The following is a 22,327-nucleotide window of genomic DNA, read 5'->3' as shown; positions in this document are numbered from 1 at the left end:
GTAAAAATAAAAAAATGTTGAAAATAATAATAAACAATATTTTTAAATCAAGTCATTCAAATATATATTTTGATTATAAAAAGTAAAAAAATAAAAATATAATGATGAAAATAATAAACAATATTTTTAAACAAAGTAATATATATATATATATATATATATATATATATATATATATATATATATATATATATATATATATATATATATATATATATAAATAAACAATATATATATATAAATAAACATTTTTAAACAAAGTAATATATATATATTACTTTGTTTAAATATGTTTATATATATATCTTTTTTTAACTATTGATTAAAAACAATATTTTAAACAAATTCATATATCATCGCCATGGTCTCATAAATACAAGATGTTGAATTAAAGAAAGCTGGAGCAGAGGTTTCAGGAGTGAATTCTATTTATTTATTGCAGTTAAATCCCCAAAAAACATTTACATAAATACATTTATACAAAAAAAATAAGCATAACCGAACAATGACGTTCCAGTCGAGTAGTGCGTTATGAAGCAGACGTCTGAGAGAGGAAAGAATCATGTTTGTCACAAAGTGAAACCAGAGACTCTGTTGCTATGGTGAAAGAGTGGGCGTGGCCTAGGCAGAAGTGTCAAAGAGCTTGTCAATCATTTCTTCCACCTGCTCTGGGGCGTATCGGTGATATTTCTCTGGGTTTTTGGTGAATGAAATGTTTGCACATCTGTAAAAACAAAGATTAGCATGTAAACACGATCTGTATATCACACATCAGATATGAACCGATTGGTCGGTGATGCGTGAATGTCAAAGCCTCACCGCTGAAGGAAGGCTCTATAAGCCTCTGAAACCACTCTCTTTTGAGCCTGTCTGATGGCGTCACGCTGCTCTTTATCAGGAACCGCCCAGCCCTTCTGGATCTTACACAGTTCCTCCAGACCCTCATTAAAGCCCTGAAACACACACACACACACACTCTCAACACGAGATCATGATGCAGACAAAATAGAAAAGACTGAATATGTGTTTTGGTTGAGTACCATATTTGATCCATCAGGCTTATATAGTCTGATATAGTGAGAATATGGAGGAAAAAACAGCTCAGAGGAGCAAACTGAGCAAATAATTGCAATTTGGTGCAGATGCTAATATTTATATGCTCAAGAAGGACTGTAGGAGATTGTGTGTGATCAAGTTTTTCAGCAGTTTTGATCATTTAAAGGCTTTAGAAATGAATGCATCAAATATGATACAGTCAGTTTAAAGAATGAGTCTCTCTCACCTTGAACTTGTCCTTGATGATCTGTCGCTCCTTGTCTTTCAGCTGCTCATGCAAACACATCAGTGAAGGGTTAAACTGAGATCATTTAATGATGATGAACCAAACAACATTTTTAACAAAAAAAAGCTCAAAAAATAAGTTGCACTTGACTGCAGAAGTTACAAAATGCCTCAGAGCGGCCATATAATAAAGCATTAAAGAGGATCTAAGTCTTAACTTAACTTAACTAGAACAGGTTTTCATGCTTAAATGTTGATTATTTTCCTCATTGTTGCAGCTCCTCTCTTCCCAGTCTGTCAGTAATGCTCTGTCTCTATGAAGCCCCTCCCTCTGAGAAGCACAATGTGCTCTGATTGGTCGGCTGGAGCAGTGTGTTGTGATTGGTGTTTGGGAAATGTCCCGCCCCTTACCATAACCGCTAGTTTCAACACACTACTAACAAACTCAACCAGGCCCCGCCCCTTTATTCTGCATATTAATTATTTAAATGAGGAATATTGTGACGTGTTCGTTCCCGGAGGAAAACTCAAGACTACAATGGAGGCGTTTCAGGGAGATCTTCTTACTTTGGTTCCAGGCTGGAATGCTGGGATGTTTCTCTCGGTCAGATGCTCCGTGACCTTCAGCCAGCTGTATGTGAGTGAAGGTCAGAAGGTCATTCATTGGGTCATTACAGGATGGTTCTTGCATTTGGATGATGCTGTTTTACCTGCGCTGATAATTCTGGATCTCCAGCTCGATTAGCTCTCTGTATGACGTCTCCACCTTCTTATGAGTCACAGCAACCAGCTGAATCAACTCAGACCTGCACAACAGGAAACAGCACTCACAAGCCATTTTTCATTGGAAATGTGACTTATTCTATTTTCGAGTGTCTGATTGGTCTGAACCCGTTCAAATGAACTGAATGAATCAGTCCGTATACTCACTTCTCCAGGGATTTCAGGATGTAGTTGTAGTTGTTATGGAGGAAGACGGCTCGCAGGGCCGGATCTTCGTACACTTTAGCTTTGTTTGACAGATTCAGCTGCAGGTTACCGAGGACTTTATCTACAAACAGAAGAGCACAAAAACATCATCTATTTATCTACACTCTTAGAAACAATGTGCTGGCGCAACAAAAACAAATAATGCAACAGTATGCATCAGTTATGACATCTTTAGTGAATTTACGTTCAACCAAAAAGCTACAGTGAGTTAGTGGAACTTAATTTTTAGCATTAACACAAATTTTACTAAAAAAAAATAAGTCACTCCAACTACCAGAGTTGTAGCCCTGGAATCAATTAATCAGTTCAAATCAACAGCACATGCTAGCATAACTTATTTAACATGTATATTTCTTGAACAAGATATTACTTGTCACTGGCATTAGCGCAGTCTTTGATTATAGTGTTTACTCTTCAAGTTACCACAAAAACTTCAACATTACAGAAACTCTTTTAAACGTCAAACACTAACAGATCTTTCCCTTCACTAAAAACAAATTATTTAACACTTAATTTCAACATTTATTCTCCTTAACCAGTCCTATGCAAAGAATGCTGGGAACTGGAAATCCACTGCCTAATTTCTGAAGTTATCAAGACAATTTTATTAAGTTACTACAACCTAAAAATACCTTTAAAAAAAGCCAATTAATGCAGAAATTTGAGTTTAAATTAGGGCTGTTAAACGATTAATCGCGATTAAACGTATACAAAATAAAAGTCTGAGTTTGCATAATATATGTGTGTAAATAATATGTATATATAAATACACACAAATTAATGTATATATTTAAGAGAAATGTGTTATTTATGTACAAAAAAATTTATTTATATATAATATACATTACATAAAAATATAAATAAATACATATACTTGTAAATATTTCTCAAATATATACATGGATATGTTTGTATTTATATATACATAATAATTACACACAGTACACCCACATATATTAGGCAAACTCAAACTTTTATTTTGTATGCGATTAATCATTTGACAGCCCTATAATAAGTTGATGTGATGATCAACATAATTATGTAAACAGAACTCAACAAATTAATGTTTGCAACTTACATTTTTTAATTAAAACAATAAATTAGAATTTTTAACTTGCAATCATGCATTTATTTAAGTTGTGGTAACTTTACTTTTTAGATTCCAAACACAACCAGTGTTAGTTTACTATTATTTATACCTATTACAGTGAATTAACATTTGGTTAATTTTAGTTGAATTTAAATATTTTTATTTAGCTTTAATTTATTTTTAATTCAGTTTTAGTAAGTCATTTTTAGGAAACATTTTTATTTTAAGTTTTTAATCTAATATTTATATTTAGGGGCCAAACACCGAAGGTGCGGAGGCACCTATTGTATCTGTTGGCGTTCTTTTTATTTTCGATTCTTCTTCTTCTTCCGCTCTTGAAGTCTATGGCAGCCCATAGAACCACTTGCGGGAAAGTTGTGAAATTTGGCGCACAGTTAGAGGACAGTCTGACCTTTGTCCATAGCAAATTTGGAGTCTCTAACTCAATCCCTCTAGCGCCACCTGCTGTCCAAATTTGCACTTATGTTTATGCTAATAACTTTTGAACCGTAAGGGCTAGAAGCAAAATTCGAATGCGTCATTTTCCGTCATGAAAATTTTTCCGCCATTTTGAATTTTCTGAAAAACGTACTTTTTCGAACTCCTCCTAGGCCGTTACTCCGATTTTCATGAAAATTGAACCAGATAATCTTCAGACCATGCCGACAAAAAGTTATGGAATTCAAGTTGATTCCTCAAACCGTTTTCGAAAAACACGCGAACAAATTTAATGTTGCGCTTGCGAAAATAGACTTAAGGCTGTATCTCCGTAACACTTTATCGTATTCAGACCAAACTTGGTACATGTCTTCACAAGCATGACCTGAGGCATCATGCAGTGTTTCGGCGCAGCGCCACCTACTGGTGCGGAGATATAAAAAAAATGGTTATTTTTGCTTATAACTTCTGATGGCTTTGTCCAAAAATCATAAATTTAAAGTTAGATTCAGGGCATCATGCCGAGTCAAATGATATCAAACTTTTACATATCAGCCATTTTGGCAGTCGGCCATTTTGAATTTTGTGCTAAAATGCTGTAATTTGCTAACGCATTAGCGTATCGTTACGAAACCCGGTATGCGTCTTTGGCACCATGTCCTTACAATACTCAAAAAGTTTTGGTGCAGCGACACCTTGTGGTCAAAAGTTATAACAAAATTTACAAAAATGCGAATAACTTTTGACTATATTAACCGATTGTAATGAAACTGGTCTCAGTAGATTCCTTGGGTCATGCTGAGAACATAGATATCAAATTTGACATAGTCAGCTGAACTTCCTGTCCGCCATATTGTTTTTCTTTAAAAACCTACTTTTTCGAACTCCTCCTAGACCGTTGCTCTGATTTTCACCAAAATCGAACCGTATCATCTTCAGACCATGCCGACAAAAAGTTATGGATTTCAAGTTGATATATCAAACCGTTTTCATATACCGGAGCAAAGATTTTGAGGCATGATGCAAAACTCACTCTTTAAGCTGTATCTCTCCAATGCTTTGACATATTGACACCAAACTTTGCAAGTGTCATTGTCACCTCACTCTGACCATAACACAACAATTTGGACACAGCGCCACCTATTGGTCGAAAACGATGAACCAGTAAATCCTCATTTTTGATAATTTTTCAGCTCGTTTGCCTAGAATGATCTTAATAGGTCTTTAATTGCTCACTGTTGCAGTTGGTCTGATGCTCACAGCCGTGTTGGCTGGCTCATTGTGCCGTTTTTGTGCTTGGCTCCGTAATTGCTGCTTGCAGCTATATTTTATTTTATATTTATTTCAAAACAATTTTAATAGTTTTAATACTTTTTTTAATAATAACACTGAGCACAATTTTTTTACTGTATCTACTGCTATTATCTACTGTATTACTACTGCTAAACTAACATATCTTTAGTAAGATGTTTTGTTTTTTTAATGCAATACATTAAAAAAAAAATCAGTGCACACTTAAAGGGGCTCATATCATTAGGAATCAAATTTTATGTGATCTTTTAATATAAAAGAGTTTGATGATTATGAAAAAATCCAGTAACTTTCGGGACTCAAAACTTCATCTTGATCCTAAAAAAGAGCATTCAATGAAAATGGGCAGACAATTCTGAACGTCTGCAACTCATCAGACATCAGATCAAGAAAAACTACCCACTAACATTATAAGAAGACCTGAGGGAAAAGCTTATGCATGATATGACTCTTTGAAACATCAGTTATTTGTGTGTGTGTGTGAGAGTCTTACAGATGTATGTGCTCAGTAGTTTTCGGCTGAACTCTGAACTGTAGCTGCTGGCGGATGAGCTGCTCTCTGAAAATGACAAGAGACACATTTAAACAGCCGTTCATTTGTTTAACATGCAGAAAAATCTCACTTCCTTCTGTCTGAGCCATTCTGTCAACCTCTGAATCTAAATAACTTAATGCTTAGACTGAATCTAATCCAACCTTACATGCATAACATTACGCTTCTATACACTCACTTTCTGAGAAGAGAAACTGGTCTCAGACCAGATGAACTGATTTTGCTCAGATTAAATTACATCTCATGCTTTAACATTCTATACATTTCAATAACTTAGTTATTGTTTCATATCCTGTTCGCTACAGGGGATAATATGAAGATCCTCAGAGCCAATAACATGACATTAAACTTTCCATAGACAGATTATGTGAGCACAAACAAAAGTTCCTGGAAAGCATCATAAACATCACATTTAAAGCCTGCAACTCTTTCAGAAACATATGCATGTCTAAAAAGCAAGTACAGTAAGCGATTCAGAAAGACAGTTATGGGTTTGAAGTCAACATGAAATCAAATCGGCCTCGTTTACATTCATAATAAATGTTTCTGGTCATATTGTGAATGATTTTGATGTGTTATCAAAATCTCTGTCTGAAACGATTGCCATTTTCTGCTGATTTAATTAAGGCCAGGCAAAATGACATTAACTAATAATACTTTACCCCACTGTATGCATGCAATCAAATCCCATCCTTCATTATTTATAGTTACAAAATACTAGTCAGCACACAGTAAAATCCCCAGAGTTAAATCAGCTCTGCTCAGAGTACATATGGTCTCTCTCAAAATAGTGTTAAAGTAACACTGAAGCAGAGTTAAAGTTAATGAGATAATTAAGCAATTAATAAGGCTGTTCTTGTGTTTCTCTTCTCTTCAGTGATTCTGCTTGTTAACAGCAGGTGTTCATCACTAATGCACAATCATCACTTAATTCATTGTTTAATTATCTCATTAACTTTAACTCTGCTTCAGTGTTATTTTAACACGATTTAGAGAGGGACCATATGTACTCCGAGCAAAGTTGATTTAACTTTGGAGATTTTGCTGTGCATGAAGTGTTTTTTACCCATCATACTTAGTGAAACGCTTATAAACATTTTACTTTAGAATAACGAGCATCGACAGATCATGTATTAAGAAAGTAAAGCGAGTCAGTTCAGCTTTCATGTTGCCTGTAAAGTCGGAGGAGTCCCGCTCTACTCATCCACGTGGCTCTTACCTCGGGGGTCTAAAGGAATATTGTAAGTGTCCCCGAGTACTACAGGGCAGAAGCAAAGCAGAACAGAGAGAGAAAGAGAACAAGAGAAAGAGGCAAAGGGCAAGAAGTTAAAATAGTTCTGTTAGTGTAGAGCTTAACCACTGATGGCCAGCCAGGGTGGGAGAGCAAGATCATGTGACAGAAGCAGGGGTGAGTGGGCGGGGCTGAGAATCCAGTGGGAGGAGCTACAGAGTGGCATGCACTGCTGTGAACATGAACGGTAGAGGATATATTTAGTTTTCGACCATTTTCACTGACCATAAGGCAAGACTGCTTAGCAGATTCAACTCTAAATAGTAGTTGATTGCCAAAATGGTACTTTGGGCAGAATACTGCAATTTAGAGGCTAAATTATTATTATTTAGTGCACCCTTGCAGGGTGGAGAGAGATGGGTCAGGGAAAAACAACAGCAGAGAAGCTGAAAATGGTTGAATTTGCTTTCCAAATATGATCGACTTCAGGAAAACCAAAGGAAAAGGAAATGCAGACCACAGGAAATGTGAAAAGATGACAAACAAGGAGACAGGAGGGTGAGGATGGCGGTCTGTGGGGATTGTGTTATGAACATTAATGTGATAAAAACAGACATCTCAGTTGTCCAATATAGAGCTCAGATCTGCTCTTTAATTACAAACAATCTTCAGCTCATTGCAGAATGGCAGATTCATAATTCATATATATCTATTGGATCTAATATGTCTGTTTTTAATGTGTACATGACTGTGTTTGTGCTTTACCCTGAGAGGCCAACATCGCCCCTGCGGTTTCCTGGAAATCCAACAGCTGCTGCAGGAACAGGATGGCCTGAGGAGAAACGATGAGAGAAAAAGAGCATCTTTGTCTGGTTTTATAACTATTTACATTTAGTATTTTAATGTAGTAAATGGACAATGAAGAGATCTTACATTGCTTGTGAGCTCATGCACGGTTCCATCTTTCGGCATGTTGTACTCTTTATCTGGATCGTTCTGTTGGAGTAGAGAAAATCACATTGCCGGAATATAAAAATAACCGTTACTAAAATGGCAGGGCATAATGTATAGAAGGTAATTAGATTTATATTTATTATTATCGTTATTAATAATAATAAATGTAATTAATTATTCAGTATTAACACTTACAATAAATGCATTAAAAATATTGTTTACATTTAATGTAATATAAAATAATATATTTTTTAATAATTTTACATTATTTCTACATAAAATTAAATCATAAATACTATTTTAATAACTAATAGAATTTAGAATTAATTATTTATCACTTTTATTATTAATAATTTATTTAAATGTAAATAAAACAATAAATTTATACATAAATACATAAATAAATAAATATATATATATATATATATATATATATATATATATATATATATATAATTTAATATTTTATATTAAACGAAAAATATTTTAAATAGTCATAATTAATTATTAATTACATCGAGATATATGTATATAATTTTTATTGTATATATATATATATATATATATATATATATATATATATATATATATATATATATATATATATACAATAAAAATTTTATTGTATATGTATATATATATATATATAATTTTATATTAAATTAAATATATTCAAACAATTAATAAAATGTAAAATTAATTATTAATTACATTTAATAATAATTCTACTAATGATAAAGCCCTAAAATGAAATAAAATAATGAATTAAATATTAATTACAATAAAACGACATTAACTAATAATATATATTAATAATATTTTTAATTAATAATAATTTAGATTTAAATAGATTTAAATAAACTAATTTAGATAGAATTTAAATAAAATAATATATATATATATAAAATATATTAAATTATATTTCATATTTTGAAATGAAATATATTTTAAATAATAATGTTCATAGTTAATTATTAATTACATCTAATAAACAAAATAAATATATATATAATTTTTAAATAATTGAATATTTTATATTAAATTAAATCATAAATATTTTCATATAATTAATCAAATGAATAATTAATTATTAATTACATTTAATAATACTAATACTAATAATAAAGCTATATTTCATTATATTTAAATGAAATATAAAAATAATACATTAAATAATATTAACTATACTAAAATTACATAAATTAATACATTAAAAGGGGGATGATCATGTGACCCGGAGCTAGATGGTCGCTTAAGACTTCGCTCTGCTCCAGGCCAGGGTTTATTCTCTTATTTTCTCCAAGTAAATGTGACATTATCAGTTAATTATTGCCACAAAAAGCAAATAAGCAATAAGCACAATCAACATTCTGCACAGACACTGGCCATTCTGGGGTTTGCAGCCTTTTGATGACTGAAGCAGAGCTCTGGGCTGCGCAAGCCTAAGATGATCATAGAGATCAACGGTTCTACAATCAACTTAGGCTTACAATCCTTTTAGGAAACGCAGATTGATCATTACACTGCAGTCAGCGGTTACCTTAATACTGTCAGCGAACTCCTCAAGTGCTTTAGCTCCGATGGTCTCCATAGAGGTGATGAGAGCTGGGAGCTTGTTCTTGGTGCTGGCAGCCGTTCCCTGCACCACAACACAGGATATGACATCATCAGCTATGACACCTTACCAACAAAATCCAGTGCAAAATTGTATATCATTTCATATGCGTGTACTCTCCTTCTCCTTTATACCTGTAGTGTGGTGTCAAAGTCCGGTTTGGTCTGTTTGAGGTGGCGCAGGATGGGGAAGATGGTCAGCACGGCGGAGTAATCGTGTCTCATAATGGCTCTGCGTGCCGCTGAGACGATGTTATCACCTTCCAACATCAAATTATCCAATGCCTCCTGCAATGACATAAAATTAAACACAAACAAATAAACGGGAACCATATAAACACACAGCAGAGATCTGCACGGACCTGAATGAGCGAGTCGAAGGTCTTTTTCTGGTGATGTTCTGGGATGATCTCGGTCAGTAAAGCGTACTCGCTCTGAGCCAGCTTCACAAACGCACTGATGCAGTGGATGTACGAATCAATCTCAATGTCCAACACGTCATCCTTCCCTGAGAAAAACACACACAATCACACACACACCTGTAAGATCTCAAGAAAAACAATATTCAAATACACTCATTTTGAAATATGGATGATATAATAATATCTAAACAGGAAGGAAACCAAACAGAGTTAAAATCTGAGGGGCCTGGAATGTTAACACTTGCTCAACCAATGGCATGGTTTTTCCTGTAACTCAAATGGCAGATCATGGAGCTTGCAACGCCAAGGTCATGGGTTCGATTCCCAAGGGAATGCATGAGTTGATCAAATGTATACCTTAAAAAGCAATGCAAGTCACTGTGGACAAAAGCATCTGCCAAATGCAAAAATGCTAATGCGGCAGCACTATTGATTAGTTTGAACAACAGCAGACTTTATATTTGATAACTGACTGAGTCATTATTTCTGCAATTCTGTCTGGTGCTTTAAATAACTAACGCTTCAAATAAAATAGATCAATATGAGACCAAAAACCAACAAAGAGTAATTTCCATCGTTTAAATTTGCCAATTTCAATTCTTTCATTGAATATGGTTTCTGAAATGATATTGCAGGAAACCATATTTACAAGATGTGCTAAATGATCATTAAAAATATAGCTGCAAGCAGCAATTATCAGGGTTCAAGCGCTTTAAGGTCTTTCAGCACGTGTAAAAAGGTATAATGTTTTAATTAGCAAGCCTGTAATCATCTCGATCATAGATGGAAAAAACCATTTACAGCCAATACAGGTAATTTACGATAGGAAATAAATGGTTTATAAATCTTTTTAACAGTTATCGAGGTTGAGACAAAAATCCAAGGACTAGTTCACCAAAGTTAGTTTTTGAAATAATCTCCAATATTTAATGAACGATTCGATGGACAGAGGCGGTCCTAGAGGCAAAGTTGCTCAGAATGAGGAGTTCTACCATGTGGTACAAATGTCATGGGCGTGTGCGAAAAATGACAAAAAACACAATCCTTTACGCACGTGAAAACGCGAAGGTACTCCCCGGTAGCCAATTTCTTTTGAATTTCTCATAAATCTGCTCAAAATCCATTGGCCGATGACAGACATGTTTTTCAAGATACATCAGTGTCCTCATAAACAGTCATGACACCTCGGACAAAGACACTGCATGCCAATTTTCAAGTCGATCAGACTAACAATGAAGTAGTTATTAGCCATTTTCAAGTTTTTTTCCTGTTATAGCGCCACCAAGTGGCCAGTCGCCGCATCCTTTTTCACACGACCACAGAATGAGCTCTAACACAGATGTGCCAAATTTGGTGAAAATATCTCATTCCGTTCACGAGTTATAGCCATTTTAGTAAAAGTGGCTCCGCCCACTTTGAATGTTTTGGCGCCCCTTAAAGACCGTGAATCAAAATTTCAACTTTTTTTAATAATTATTGACAATCAGACTCCAGAGAATCTCGCTGCACTGGTTTGGTTCCGATCGGGCCAAAAACCTAGGACTAGTTCGCAAAAGTAGGGTTTTCAAAAAATCCAAAATACCCCAAAATTTCACAGAACGACAAATTCGAAGCATTCTGTCCATCTTGAGCCAACGATTCCAACGATATATCGGCCTACAGCGACAACACTGATATTAAAATTGCTTGATTTTCCTTCAATACCCTCCAGCTCTGCTTTAACCTCTCTTAAACAAACGTTTAGGGTTTAAAGCTTTAAAACCAAAGCTCTTACAACATCAGCATAATGTTGATCATGACAGAAAATAATTTAGACTTTGAGGAAATACTAAAACCCACCTGGATAATCATTAAAACACACATTATTTTGAACATAAAGCCACAAGATTTTGTGTTCACATGAGACTAATAAAATATCATTTCACAAGGACAAGTCAACATAATTTCCTATTTACTTGTTTTGAACACAAAACTACTTTTAATCAGAGTAACTGGTATTGAATCTTTGAGGTCAGACTCACCTGTAGCCGCCCCATGCTTGTCGTCAGACAGGAGCTTAACCCCACGAAGGTCATGATCCAAACCTGATTGGTTAGGATATAGTCACATGACCTGGGTCACTCTCCCCAGGCTATATAGGGAGTGTTGAACAAGCTCAACCCGCCCCCACAAAAGCAAAGGCCACTTGTTTTAGGATGTTAGTGGGGTTTCTAAGTGCACCGATGGACCCAGCAAAGCACAGAGACTTACGGGAAACAGCAATGGTTTGAGAGAGCGCACTCTTCCTGCTGCCACAGGAACTCAAAAAGTCAACTTCCTACTTGGAAAAGTGCAACAGAACAATTTAAGTTGGACTTACAATTTGGAAAATTCAGATTTCGCAAAGATTTTAATATACTATTGTAGTATTTATTAATTTAACCAATAAATTAATAATTAAATAATTAAGAATTACACTTAATTTTGCAATTTTGCTTAGTTAAACATTATTATTTTGAATTAGCTTTTTATATTTTTATTTTTCATTTGAATGTTTTAGTAATTTTATGTTCTTTTGTCTTTTTTTAAATAAAAAATCTATTAAGCTTTCATTTAAACATTTCTGTTTTAATTAAATTTAGTAAACATTTTTCTATCTAATACTTTCTATTTTTTTATCTAATATTTATATTTTATTTTGGATTTATTTCAGTGAACAAAAACAATTTTTAATAGTTTTAGTTAACAATAACAACACTAATAGTTTGATATCAGACATGACGGCAGTTAATTATTAACTTTTTTTAAAGCAAAAAATAAAGCATCAATAAGTCAAAGTTCTTGCAACATATTTTACACATATATTGTGGCAATGTATGTGGCAAAATTTAGTTAAATGCTGCTGTTCATCGCCATGTTTTCAACTCACTTGTGTAAATTAGAACGCCATCTTTATTTAAATCCACGTTTTTTGTGCCACATAAACATTGTTCTGATTGTAAACATAAATTCCAACATCTGATATTAATATTAAAAGAATACGGACAAACAGCGGTGTACAGGAAGGTGTCTCTCTTTCTCTCTCCGTCCTGAGGACGAAACCACCGTGGCCCATAAGTTTCTGTTTTCTCCGACTGTTGTTTTCCCGAAACGCAGGAACAACAGTTCAAAAACACAGCAAAAGTGAGAGAAAACGTAGAGAGGGAAGGAAACCAGAAAGACAGCGTGCTTTACCTTCCAGAGGAGTGAGGTTAGAACCCTTTTTTCCATCCAGGCCATGCTGAGAGTACTGTTTGAGCAGATTCTGAGCCTTACGGATCGTGCCTGCTCCCATCAACACCGAAACAGAGAGAAAGAGACAGAGAAGGGGGGATAGTAGCAGGGTATTCAAGGAGGAAAACAGAGGAAGACACCGTGAGGTAGAGGAAGAGGAAGGGCGTCTGAAACCCTGTTCACCGACACCAGAGGAACAACTGAAAGAAATCCAGATCCCTCCGTGACTAAAGCACACCACAGCTATCACAATCACACGGTCCAACGTTAACCTCTGACCAACGGCGAATGAGAGTTACAGAAATAAACGGCAGTTCTTGTTTGACGGTAACTTTATTATCACACAGTCAAACTGCTTCCAGTGCAAATATCTGAACGTTCTTAAAGGGACAGTTCACCCAAAAATAAAGATTCTGTCATCGTTTACTCACCCTCAAGTTGATCCAAACCTGTATGAGTTTCTTTCTTCTGCTGAACACAGAAGAAGATATTTTGAAGACGGTTGACGGTATTTTTTCCACCCATAGTATGGAAGTACAACACATACAGGTTTGGAACAACTTAAGTTGTTAAGTAAATGATGGCAGAATTTTTATTTTTGAGTGAACTATCCCTTTAAATCAGGATACCGTTATTTGAGATGCAAAATGACATTAGATAAGAAGTCTTGTTTTCTGAGAAATTGCTGGAAAAATGAAGTGAATTCATGTGGCGAGACACCCCAGGTGAATAGGGTAAAAAAATTAACTAATAGATATCACCATATTACCCCAGGTGATTGATTACATTAAAAATTGCAAACATTTTTTGTATTACAAGTTTTCTAAAATGTAATGTTTAAATATGCAAATGAGGCATTATCTAATTAAATATGCGCTAATTTGCATACATTTCTAGAACAAAAATCTGAATATTGGATGACGTCAGGTTCATAGTTCTCGTTTAATTTTTTGGACATATTAAATTCAATGGTTTTTACAGAGGGAATTTTGGATATCTCTTTTTATCACTCTATAAATCAGAAAATACTATCAACAGGTAGAAAAAAAAAATATTTTCACCATTTTTTTTTAGGAATAAAATGTTGTATAAAATCAGGCAAATTATATATCAACAAATCCCTCTGTAAAAACCTTCAGAATATAGATGGGAATAAAACTGTAAAGTTTGGTGTATATAAGTTCAGCTGAAGTGGAGATTTGTGACTCAGAGCAGGAGAAAAAACTCGGCCTTTAAAGATATTTACTGTAATTGATATCTATAGATGCAAATAAATAAAGTGCTATAAAATATACACTTAAAAGTGTATTTTGGATGTTTTCTTTCCACCAGTCTGAAAAAACACTATATGAAAAGCCCAAAAGTGCAAAATCTCAAAATTGACAGATGCCTGAAAAAACAGTGTTTTTGCCTGTAGTGTCTCCCCTTAAACAAGAAAAAACATCTTATGCCAATTTTTTGGTCAGAAAATGCCAATGTGGTCAGAAAAATAATCTTTATTCAAAGGGAAAACAAGTTTATTTTTCTGACCACATTGGCATAATCTGACATGAATAAATTAAAAATATACAAAAAGTATCTTAAAGAAAACATTTGTTGTGACTTGCATGCATTTGAATGATTTTAACTTAGTGGAAATTTCACCATCAAATCCTAATTTTAAATTTAAAATTTTAAAATATTAAATTAAGATATGAATTTATATGAAAAAATTTTACAACCAATTTACCTAAAACTTTATAATTTGCTAGGGGGGATATAAAATAAAAATAAATGTGCATTTACTCTGAAATTTAAAGTGGAATTTATTTACTTTTAATTTAGTTAGTAATTGTTATTTGCTTATTTTTGGTAGAAAAAATACAGTATTGTAAATAGTCTAATAATATATTTTTTATGATTTTTTTTTTATTGGTGTGTTATTACTATGAAGTGTTTTATGTTTCGTTTTGTTTTCGTTTATTTTTATTGTAATAAAAATAGAAAATAATTATGTATAAAAGTAAACTAAAATATTACTCACATTAAGTAAACAATACAAAAATATAAACACAAATCAGGATGTCATAAAAAGACTTGCATATGATACCACAAATTACTTATTAAATTAAAAATGTTTAATAAAAACAATGCAAAATTTTTACCAATGTTTAATGGCATGTAAAAATATTTAATACTTATTTATAGCTGGTAGACTTTCTAAATTGACTCGTCATTAGCAGGAGTGGCAAAAAGTTAATTTTGGACCTTGCACACACACACACACACACACACACACACACGCTTGCAGTGCACACAAACATCACATCACATATCATCACAATGTCTACAACTAAACAAAAAGAACACGTCAAACACACTGAGGAGAAAATACAACGGTTAATCAATCACAGCTATTAAACTACAGCATTGTGTCATGAACAGTGATGTTAATACACTCATTAATATTAGCGCTGCTCAAAAGCATCAGCCGCTGCCAAACATCACAACAATCTGAAACCTATTAACATCAGAAACTTATACTGAACACAGAGTTAAACACGTGAGAGTCATTGTGCGGCGTGTGTCTTAAAGGGGTCATATCAGCATTTTATATCCTATTAGTTTTCCACAATATCTTTGTTAAAGTTGCCTGGCATCATTTAATTTTTCACGAGCATTTCCACTCCATAGCTGTAATTAAAGACTTGAATATGTAAATGAGCTCTATTGTGATTGGCTAAACTTTAAATATGTGTGTTGATATGTAAAGAAGGATGGTTTCTGAAAGAGCCGTTCTTGCAGATTAGAATGTTTTCAAAGTACGATGAATTAAACCGTACTACTACTAATAAATAATACAAAGATCAAAATATCAAAGAAAATGTGATTAACCCCTTTAATAAGCAGTTAAAGTGCGGTAGATGTTTCTTCAAGCATGACAAAGACACTGGCAGTCTGTTAGTGAGGGCTGAACAGTCACAGCGCCTCCATGTGGTGGAGATGTGCACATGCAGTGAGTGTTAGTAGAAAACAAAGAACTTCCTTTCTCACTGTTGAGACACTTCATAGCAATACAGTGCTGTTAGCTGACAAAATGTGCCCTCCACACAGAGAAAATACACTAACACCACTGTGAAAGAGCGCTTCAAACTGATACATAGTTCCAACAGACAGGAAGGAAAGCGTCTGCTATAGCCTACAGCTTAAAATACTAACCTGATTAATAACAATAATATGAAAATGAACAAAGCCTGGATGATATATCAGTCTATCTCTACTGTGTGTGTGTGTGTGTGTCTGTCTGTGTGTGTGTAAAGGCCTTTTCACATTGGGCCTCATTTAAAGGTGCAGTAAGCAATTTTTGAGAAACGCTGTTGAAAGTGGATCAGACTGGAACGCCAAAACACACTTGTAGCCAATCAGCAGTGAGGGGTGTATCCATTCATGAAGGGGGAGGTGGCTGTGTTGCATAGTGTGTTTGTGAATTTGGGGGCGGAGCTATCTAGATAGGGGTGTGATCCTTTTGGGTGGGGCGTGTTTGTTTTGGTGATTTCAAATATCAATAGTGATTCTCAGAAATCGCTTACTGCAGCTTTAAGAAACATGAATAGAATGATTTCTGTCTAAATGGTTCATAAAACTATTCTTAAATAAATTGCCATTTGATTTGCATGACAATTTACGCAAGCACGGTCTGATAAAGTATTTAAATACTGAGAAAAAAATGGCTATATAAAGATTAGGGCTGGGTAAAAAAAATATCAATTTCTCGATTTTAATCGATTCTCATTTTTACGAACCGATATCGATTCTTAAATCCCAAGAATTAATTAGTCTAGTCTGTTTTCAGTTGATGAATGAGCAGAATATGTAGCTCCTCCCATCCAATAAATCGCAATAATCTTTGTGCTTTGTTACTTTTGATATGAAGAAAAGTCTCAGATTTCAAATGACATCCATCTTATTATGAGATTCAAAAAATAATTGCCGCTGTTTAATGTGGCGTGACGGATCGCTTTAGCGCCTCAGTTAAAGAGAAGCATGTGATCATCCTCTCCTCCGCTTTAATACCAGTTACAGCGAAATAAACATGCATGAACATCTGAAGGTATGTTAAAATATACAGTACAACTTACTGAAATCCGTATCATGTCTCGTGTAATCGCTCAATCAGTGTTTCAACCTCGGAAAGACTCAATAAAACAGCTTCAATGTCACGTGACGTCACATTTACCTCAGAAAAACATATTCAGTGACCATAAACTCATTAGTCAGCTAGAAAAGTGCTCTAGAAAGCAATATTCTGATAAATATAGCTATGCACCGTTACATATTCATTATCATGTTCTTCAATATTTAACGCATGTTTGAATAAATCAGTTATGACAGCCGCCATTTAAATGTTTATATTTCAAAAAAACGAATTGGAGTATAAATATGATTATGTAATTCTAAACTTTATTTATAATAAAAACATCATTGAGTGTAATTTAAGTGTTTGTATATAAATAAGTTAATTTAATCTTCAATATTATTATAGTAGCACCAGCTGACTCTCATGTGTAGTTTACAGCATTAGCTGAGAGATTTTTTTGATGAACTGTAACTGAAATACTACATCCAAAATAATCGATATCGAATCGAAAGCATGTGAATAGTAATTGAATCAAATCGTGAATATTGTGTCAATACCCAGCCTTAATTAAGATTTTAGAAAAAGTTGTTCTGCTTGTTTTTAATGAATGAGGACCATTGAGTGCAAATTGGGGTATGTAAGATTTTTTTTAAATACTTAAAAAATTTTAATTTGGCAAGGATGCATTAAATTGATCAATAATAACCATAAAGACATTTAAAATATTACGAAAGATTTCTATTTCAAATAAATGATGTTGGTTTGAACTTTCTATTCAATGAATCCTGAAAAAAATGCATGAGAGTTTCAACAAAAATATGAAGCAGCACAACTGTTTTAAACATTAATAATAATCAGAAATGTTTCTTGAGCATCAAATCATGAAAATCATGATCATGTGACGCTGACTGGAGTAATGATGCTGAAAATTCAGCTTTGATCACAGGAATAAATTACACTTTACTATATATTCACATAGAAAACAGCTGTTTTAAATTGTAATAATATTTCACAATATTACAGTTTTTACTGTGTTTTTGATCAAATAAATGCAGCCTAGGTGAGCAGAAGATACTCTGTAATAATTATATTTAATAATTTAATTTAAATATTAACTAAATAAATAAATTAATTAAAAAAATAAATTAAAATAATTAAAATAAATTAAAATTAAATTAAATATATTTATTTAATATAGCAAATATTAATTTTTTTTTTTTTTTTTTTTTACAGTATTTTCAAAAACATTACAAAAATCTTACTGACCCCAAACTTTTGAATGGTAGTATAATTCTTTTTTGGTTCACCACAAAGGCCATTTTTTTCCATCAAAATAAATGTTTGTGTCACACTCTGTGTGTATAATGTTTGGGTGTATTTGGCCAGCAAATTTTACTAGTGAAAAACAGTTGCTCTGCATGTGAACAGGCCTTTCATGGACACAATGAATCCTGATCTGTCACATGTATATGTGTGTGTGTGTGTGTGTGTGTATAATGTGAAGCTCTGGCTCTGCGAACAGAAGCAAGCGATGGACACGTCACACAATACAGCTGCAACTTTACCTGGGATGTAGACTGACATCATCAGACACGAGTGAGACAGAGAAGAGAAACGGGCAGAGGAGAGGAGACGGTTAGTGAGAACACACACTAGGAATAGGAAAAGAGGAGAACTCTCGACAGGAAATGAGGTCATGGAAGACAGATACACCTGATCGCAATCCATCAGGAACCCAAAGAGACCCGATCTGGTGAGGTCAAGGGCTAAAGGTCACTGACCTGGTCTTTTCGGAGCCTTCTTGGTGGGCGTCTCCTTGCGTTTGGTCTGTACGGCGGGGGAGTGGATGGCAGAGCTGGCGCTGTTCTTACGGAAATGCTCCTTCAAACCCTTGATGGACCGATCCAGCTGACTGGATCGGACCTGGAAATACACGTTCATGAAGTCTGCAGATAAAAAAAAACACACAACGTGAGATTTCAAACATCCTCGTGACATACGTGTAAGATAAAAGCGTTTGCGTGTGTCCACCTTGGTTGCGTCCGTACTCCACCAGCCATGCAGAGATGCAGATGATGTCCTGCAGCACGGCTTCGGGCAGGTGCTCCAGCGTAACGTCTTCCTGCACCTCCATGTCCTCGTCTCCTCCGATGGCGTCCAGGATGAGGACGGGCGGCACTGGCTTACTGTACCGCGTCAGCAGGCTGCGAAACTCCGCCTCCAGCAGCTCCTTTCCTTTCTCGAAACGAGCTTTCTGCAACACGACAGCCCTCGCTGGTGAATGCTTCATTCAAACTGAAGGAGAGTGAGGAGTTTGTGAGAGGAAGAGGAACGTACCACTGTGTTGAGCTCAGGACTGTCGGGATTATTGTCCTGGAAATACTCCACGGCCTTCTGGATCTTTGCAATGCAGGCCAGATACTCGTCCAGACGACCAGCTGGGCTGCAAGAGTAGTGATTGACTGATATGAGTATATATACACTACCAGACAAAAGTTTGGAAACTATTTTAATGTTTTTGAACGAAGTCTCTTATGCTCATTAAGGCTGCATTTATTTCATAATAAATACAGAAAAAAACAGTAATATTGTGAAATATTATTACAATTTAAAATTATGGTTTTCTATGTTAATATGCTTTAAAATATAATTTATTTCAGTGATGCAAAGATGAATTTTCAGCATCATTACTCCAGTCTTCAGTGTCACATGATCCTTCAGAAATCATTCTGATATGATGATTTATTATCAATGTTGGAAACTGTTGTGCTGCTTAATATTATTTTGGAACCTGTGATACTTTTTTCAGGATTCATTGATGAATAAAAGGTTAAAAAGAACAGCATTTATTCAAAATATAAATCTTTTCTAACAATATAAATCTCACTTTTTAATCATTTTAACACATCTGTGCTGAATAAAAGTATTAATTTCTTTCAAAAAAAAAGAAAGAAAAAAATTACTGATTTATTAATGATTTCTGAAGGATCATGTGACACTGAAGACTGGAGAAATGATGCTGAAAATTCAGCTTTGATCACTGAAATAAATTATATTTTAAAGTATATTAAAATAGAAAACCATAATTTGAAATTGTAATAATAATATTTCACAATATTATTGTTTTTTCTGCATTTATTATGAAATAAATGCAGCCTTAATGAGCATAAGAGACTTCGTTCAAAAACATTAAAATAGTAATGTTTCCAAACTTTTGACTGGTAGTGTGTATATATATATATATATATAAATAAATTAAAAATAAATATATTCATAGATTTATTTATTTTTATATATTTATTTTTTATTTATATATAATTATTTATTTTTGTATAAATAAATAAATAAAAATATATATAAAATTTAGGGATTCAAATTTTTTGCTCACCAGTCACTGTTGTAGTGGTTTTCAAAAGTTACAAGCATTTTCACTGGCCACAATTTTAACATCGATACCATGGGGAAAAACTGCCATATAGATATTTTTAATAATATCTCATAATTTGGCAGCAGGTTTATTAAGCTGCTGTCACTTTAAGAGCTGATGCACGGATCCATTATACTGTTACACATGTGTTTTCTTTCTCAACTGTTTACGTTTACTTAAAACATAACTGACTGTGTTTACATGAGTACTCACCAAGACTGGCATTTTGACATTATTTTGTGTGTATTTGTCTGTTTAAGCGCAATAAGCAGCGAAAAAGAACTCAATTTAGTACTGAGAGGCATTTTTATGTGTGCACACTTTGTGTGCGAGAACAAAATCTGTGTGAATGAGTAAAATTATGCGCAATATGTGCAATCCCATGCTGAAATTCAAGCCCTGTAACACCAATTGGTAGATTTTGGAAATGAAATAAGGTGGGAATGACAACAGTTTTCAGTGGATAACATCTGACCGATATATTTGCCTAACACGAGTCTCAGGTCACACTCACCCTTCCCGGATGATCTTGTCGGTGTCTTTGGCCACATGATAGTAGCTGATCACGTGATCCATACAGGAGAGAGTTTTGTCCACATTCTCCTGCAGTCGCTGCAGATTTTCAGTCTGCTTATGAACCGGGATTATGGAGTTCTCCAGCTGCATCAGACGGCTCTCAAACGAGGACAGGATGGACACCTGGAAGAATCAAAACACATTCATGGTTTTATTGATTAAAATGAATAACAAAATAATATTTACAATGGATGTAGCAGCATATTATCACTGTACAGCACTGCTGAAGTCAGTAAATTCAGAGTTTATCATCTTATATCTCAAAATCAGGATGACACAAACTAAATATATACAATTTCACTAAATATATGAACTGATCATCTCTTACCATTCCTTTAGTGAGCTGATCACTCTTCTCCAGGCTTTCACGAATAAAAGACAGAGTTTCTTGCTCCTGAAGATTATAAATAAAACATACAAGTCCATATCTATGCACCCTATCAACATAACATTATTATTTTTCCATTATTAAGCTTCAAAAATGCTTCATGTCATTATTTCCATGACAATCATGCAGATTTTCAGTCTATTTTATCGCAAATGACATTAATAACATCCGCTCCCTGATCACGGGATTCTCATGTTATTCTTCATTCTTCCTGTTTTTTCCTCATTTTACGGACCTGTTTGAGTTTGTCCTCGATCTCTCGCTTCCGAGCGGACGCGTCTTCGGTCGGGATCATCCTGGCGGTCAGAAATGTGATGGAAATGACAGCTGGATCCGTCCAAATGAATGATAAATTCACTATAATATTGCAACATTAACGTGAAGACAGCGGAAACAATACAACACAAACGGCAAGATGGCGGCGAAGTGACTCACAACATATACAAAATAAAAGTCCTCAAAACGTCATTCAATTCCAATTTAACTGCATTACATGGCCCAATTCATAAATGATTTTAAATTGTCCAAAAAATCCTCTATTGTGTGGTGTCATTGGCTATCGCGTCAGAGGCAGCTCGATCAGAAATCGTAAATATTAAACATGTTAAACATATTTACGATTGGGAGCAGTTAAATAATCGCAATGACACCACTTAATACAAGTTTTTTGTTTGGACACACAT

General features: G+C 34.1%; 1 protein-coding gene across 13 annotated transcripts; it reads right to left on the bottom strand.

Annotated features, from left to right (window-relative positions):
- Positions 1-410: 410 nt before the first annotated feature.
- On the bottom strand, positions 411-22,322 carry exoc7 (exocyst complex component 7). 13 transcript variants are annotated; one of them, XM_048169946.1, is made up of 22 exons: positions 21,880-22,322; positions 21,585-21,650; positions 21,195-21,379; positions 19,591-19,696; positions 19,285-19,507; positions 19,035-19,199; positions 18,819-18,830; positions 13,098-13,187; positions 11,906-11,968; positions 9,825-9,970; positions 9,598-9,750; positions 9,389-9,487; positions 7,828-7,890; positions 7,660-7,726; positions 6,883-6,921; positions 5,604-5,669; positions 2,212-2,332; positions 1,992-2,087; positions 1,849-1,912; positions 1,283-1,324; positions 820-953; positions 411-724 (listed from the first exon to the last, which is right to left on the bottom strand). In XM_048169946.1, exons 1-22 carry the CDS (start codon positions 21,937-21,939, stop codon positions 622-624), a joined length of 2,163 nt encoding a protein of 720 aa, XP_048025903.1. In that variant the 5' UTR covers positions 21,940-22,322; the 3' UTR covers positions 411-621. The 13 variants fall into 13 exon arrangements, with proteins under 13 accessions (XP_048025903.1, XP_048025905.1, XP_048025908.1 ...); XM_048169948.1 differs by lacking the exon at positions 18,819-18,830 and having other exon boundaries at positions 21,880-22,321; XM_048169951.1 differs by lacking the exon at positions 11,906-11,968 and having other exon boundaries at positions 21,880-22,320.
- Between the last annotated feature and the right edge of the window lie 5 nt (positions 22,323-22,327).

This window comes from Megalobrama amblycephala, linkage group LG20 (genome assembly GCF_018812025.1).
Source record: "Megalobrama amblycephala isolate DHTTF-2021 linkage group LG20, ASM1881202v1, whole genome shotgun sequence".
In the NCBI taxonomy this organism is placed as follows: Eukaryota; Metazoa; Chordata; class Actinopteri; order Cypriniformes; family Xenocyprididae; genus Megalobrama; species Megalobrama amblycephala.
Note: the sequence above shows the minus strand (reverse complement) of the source record. Positions and strands in the feature narration are given on the sequence as shown.